At 59.7% G+C, this 4,762-nt stretch overlaps 1 protein-coding gene across 1 annotated transcript; it reads left to right on the forward strand.

Moving 5' to 3' along the window:
- Window positions 1–211: 211 nt before the first annotated feature.
- Window positions 212–2,386, forward strand: LmxM_30_0440_1 (uncharacterized protein; the record flags this gene model as incomplete). Its single annotated transcript, XM_003886532.1, has 1 exon — window positions 212–2,386. One exon carries the CDS (start codon window positions 212–214, stop codon window positions 2,384–2,386), a length of 2,175 nt encoding a protein of 724 aa, XP_003886581.1.
- Between the last annotated feature and the right edge of the window lie 2,376 nt (window positions 2,387–4,762).

The following is a 4,762-nucleotide window of genomic DNA, read 5'->3' on the forward strand; positions in this document are numbered from 1 at the left end:
CTCCTCCCGCTCTGTTTCTCTCTCCGACAATGGCGAATGAGCGGAAATGCTCAGGCATTTTTACTCCCCGCGCACAATGTGTCAGCAGGAATCCCCCGCATAGATCCCTTGTACGCACACCACACACACACACGCACGGTACTTTACTGTACTGCCTCCCCATTCCGTGTACCATTGTCTTGACGATCTGCACAAACGGTGCCGAGAGAGAATGGGGTGCTGCAACTCGAAGGAGACCAAGCAGCCGAAGGCGGTGGAGGAGCGGCAGCCGAAGGCTCCGTCTGCGAAGGCGATAAGTGATACGGTGAGTGCGGAAGAGGAGCCCAAGATTGAGTTTAGAGTAGCGAGTGCGGTGGAGGACCTGCGCACCGAGCGCATTTCGGCGATCTGCGCCCACAGCCGTGCCTGCCCCTTCCGCTATAACGCCTGCGCTGTCGTGGGCGGAGAAGTGAAGTCGTACTTCAACGGTGGCATCATTTTCAGCGTCGTGAAGGAGGGCTCATGGTACCTCTACAACGATTCCCTCGACTACGAGGGGCATGTAGACTTACGCTGCGGCCCAGGCTCGAGTGTCACCGCTGGGCAGCGGACAAAGCTGGAAGAGGTAGAGGACGGCTGGGCGTGCGCACACGCCATCGTGTACCCATTGGAGACGCTGCATTTGGTCTCCGGCACCATCAACGGCTACAAGACCAACATCACTATCAAGCCCCTAAATGCTGAGTACCGTCACGAGGCGTGTGCGGCTGCCAACGGCACTGCCGAAGCGGAGACAGAGGCCGTTCGCTCTCTCGTCACCGAGGACATGGACGAGGAGGCGATTCTGCACCGCTGCATGGAGACAAAAACGCCGTACGTCGACCTGAGGTTCCCGCCGAACGGCGAGGCCGTGGCACGCGCCGGCAGGGACACCCGCACCATCCCCGAGGTGGCCATGATGCGCCCGACGCAGTACCTGTCGGATAATATCCGCCTTTCGGTGAACGACATTTGCGGTCCAGTGGTGGCCCTGTCCATCGAACCGGGCAACCTCGGCGACTCGTGGTTTATGTGCGCCGTGGCCATCATGGCGGAGAATGAGGCGATGGTCCGCAGTATTTTCGCACAGGGCTCGCCGGAGGAGAAGGCGGTCGGTGCGTACCGCGTGCTGATCAGCAAAAACGGCTGGTGGCACATCCTCATTCTGGACGACTACTTGCCCACGTTCAACCGCATGCCCGTGTTTGCGCGCTCGTACGACGATCCGGCGGAGGTGTGGGCCTCGTTGCTGCAAAAAGCGTATGCGAAGGTGCACGGTTCCTATGCCGCGATCACTGGCGGCGACGCTCTACAGGCTCTCGCCGACTTGAGCGGCTCGCCGATGTGCCGTTTTGACAAGGAGTGGGAGGAGGCAACGGCGGACGCGAGAAAGGCGGACACACTGGCGAATGCGCTGGTGCAGCTTTCCCGCTCTGGCGCCTGCGTTGTGCTCAGCACTCCAGGTCACAATTCAGAGAGCTACCTGGGCGGCCGTCAGGCGAGAGATTCGGGGGCCTTCCGTGCCCGCTACGAGGACGCCGGTTTACATCCCGGCTACACGTACTCTTTAGAGCGCGTTGTGATTGTCGAGGAGTGCGGTACCCTGCTGTTCAAGGTACGCAACCCTTGGCGCTCATCGAACAAGTGGAGTGGCGCATGGAGTTACGGTTCCAGGCAGTGGGATGAGAATCAGGATGCCTGCCTCCTCTGCGGCGCCCAGAAGGACCCGGAGGATGGCAGCTTCTGGATGTGCTGGAGTGACGCCATCCAGTACTTCGACGGAGGCGGTGTTTTGTTTTCGATCCCCGACGCGACGGACTACCGTGTTAAGGGGGTGTTTTGCAAGACTATCCCAAGCACGGTTCTTGAGATCACGGCCTCAGAGTCCACCCGGGTGCTTTTCACCCTCTCGCAACCCGACAAGCGCGGCGTGGACCGCAAGGAGGGCGCGGCGCTCTTTGCTCCGATCATGTTGACCGTGTCCAAGGAGGATGGCGACGTACAGCAGGTGCAGAAGAACACCAGCTGGAACCCGACAATGCCCTCCGAGGAGTTCAACTTTGTTGTTGGCCGCGATGTCGCCATGTGGTTCACGCTGGAGGCCGAGGAGACGTACCTTCTCGTGCCACGCATACACCCAAAGGGCGTCAAGAGCAACTACGATCGACCGTACGTGATTGGCATAATATCAGCAGAGAAGCTGGAGGGCAACGTGCAGGTGGAAGCGAAGCAGATTCACAGCGACTCGGCGGTGTTCACGAACTATATCGCCTACAAATCGGAGGAGCTGCCGTCGGTCGAGGCGGAGAACCAGGTACGGCTTCCTGGCATGGCCCCCGTGACGTACGTGTCCACCAAGGTGATTTGACCGCGGGCCACCTGAAGTGCATGCGCCCCCCTACGCAGCAGGAGCCTCAACGGTTGTAGCGGCGTGCTTGGTCGATTCCTCACCCTCTTTTATGTTGTATGGGACTGCCGCCGTGCGGCAATCATTCATCGATTGTGTGGTTGGACGTGAAGGGATGCAACTCTCCACTGCACGGGAAAGGAAGGCCAGAGGCGAAGGTAGATGAGCATCTGCGCGACAGGGACAGTGTCGGTGCATGCGCGAAAAGTGCGTGACGACAGCCTTGACATGCACACAAACAGATGTGTGCGCCCACCAGCGTCTGCGTGATGGGCCGCTTTCATCCTTTCCCGGGCTCTCTCTTTGACTTTCTCTCTTCTGTTCCTGTAGCGTGTCTCCCCTCCTGTTTCCCTGTGACGTGTTTGTGGCGAAGGCGTGCGCTTGCTGTTCTGCCCTTCGCCACCCCCACCACCCTCCTCTTGCCACTCTGTGGAGCAGTGATATCACATGCAAGGCGGTGTACGGCTCATCCCCCCCTCCACCCTTTTGCTTTATGCCCAGTCCACCAGAACAAGGCGGTAAACAGCAATTCTCCCCGCATCCCCCCCTTATCGGTGCACTCACTCTCTCTCCAGGGCGGGGCTGTGCGTGCGCGTCTCCAGCTGTGTTGATGCGCCGTCCAATCTTACTTTGGCGCCTATGCTTATCTTCTGTTTGGTGTACCTCATCGTATCGTTGTCGTTCTTGTCGTGTGCGGTGTGTACGGGGAGGCGGCGGTGCCGTGTGGCAATGGGGCAAGCGGGTCGGAGGAGTGGCGGCGGCGTGCGGGTCGTTTTCTTTTTCTGGTGTGTGGATTCGCCTATACCCCGCCTCCCCTCACCCCTGCCGCGGCTGCGCACTCCACTGTACGGCCGTCGCATATATCGTCACATCTCGCTCTCCTCCTCCCTCCACCTTTTCCACGGGTACTGCGTGTGGGTGGGTGTCACGCCGTGCGCGTTCGTGGGCCTTTGGGATGGCGTGGTGACTGTGTGGGGAGGGGAGGGGCGGGGCTCTTCGCCATGTTGTTTCTGAAGCGTTCCTGGGAGGGTGGTGTCTCTGTTCTCTGTCTTTTCTAGTCTACTCTTTCCTGTACCGATCCCATGGGTGATGCGCATCTGTTGCGTGACGACGTTGATGGCCGCCAACCGACTTCGTATGTCTGCCGTTGTGTGTGTGTGTGTCACTGTCGCACTTTTTAGGAACCCCCTACGACTCCTCTTGCATAACTTTCCCCGTCTCTTGAGGCTGCTGTGTGTTCCTCTACGCCGTCCTCTGCTGCATTGCCTACACCCGATCTCTGGCTCTCTCGCGAGGGGGCGTGCGCGCGTGTGGGTAGTGCAGGCACTGATGTCTCTAGAAGAAGGGGGAAGGGGAGGCATGAAGAGGAAGGTGTGGTGATGGAAGGCGGTGCCGAACGTTCGGCACCGATGAGCGAACGTGCAGTTTGCTGTCTTTTGTTTTGTTTTGTGTGTGTGTGCGAGTGGGTGGAGTTTCGCCGCTGCTTGCCGACTCTCAAGACACGCCGGCCGCTCTCTTCTCCGTTTCCTCGCGGGCCCCTTTCTCTGTCGTTTCGTCTCTCGTCGTTTGTCTCCGTCTTTCCCTGCGCACACGTGGTGGCGTAGCGCGGTGGGCGCGTGCGTGCGTGGTGGTCTGTGCTGCTGTACGTCTCCCCTCCCTCCCTCCCTTTCCAGTTGTCTTCATTTTTTTGTTTCATCTCGATGTCTTCTCTTCTCGGTACCCTGTAGCCCAACGCTCACGCGCGAAATGAGATGAGGGGTGGGTGGTGCGGGAGTGATGGGCGGCTCGTGCGTGCGCATACCCTCTCTGCCTCTCTCGCCCTCCTCATGGCAAGCGGTGTCTGTGTGCGCACGGTGCGTGCGCAACTGCGGCAGAGTTTTCTACGGATGTTTCGTGTTCTCTCGGCGGGGCATTGCATAGCCCAGCTCCATCCTTTCCCTCTGGGGGATGGTCGTCATTTCCATGTCTAGCCTCTCTCGCTCGCTCCTCAACGGTCGAGGTCAAAGATCCCCGCGTCCGTCCGCAGAAGACTGCGGTCGCATCGGGAATGCTTCTTCTCTACCGTCTGTCTCGTGTGACGCCACTGTCTCTCATGCCCCATACCCCCCTCCCCCACCCACACCCCACCCCCGAGCACATCAGGGAGGAAGTCCTGTCGACACATAGGCGTGCCTGCCTCGGCGTATTTGCGCGGGCCACCGAGAAGCTCTTCCTTTGTGGCCGTCGCGCACACTTCGCCGCGCTCTCGCGGAAGCGCTGAATGCGTCGCTTTCGTGTTTTGCAGTAGATGGTGCCGCAGCCGGTAAGCGGAAAACACGCCCACAACCGTATATATAT

This window comes from Leishmania mexicana, contig 23 (assembly GCF_000234665.1).
Source record: "Leishmania mexicana MHOM/GT/2001/U1103 WGS CADB00000000 data, contig 23, whole genome shotgun sequence".
Lineage (NCBI taxonomy): Eukaryota > Euglenozoa > Kinetoplastea > Trypanosomatida > Trypanosomatidae > Leishmania > Leishmania mexicana.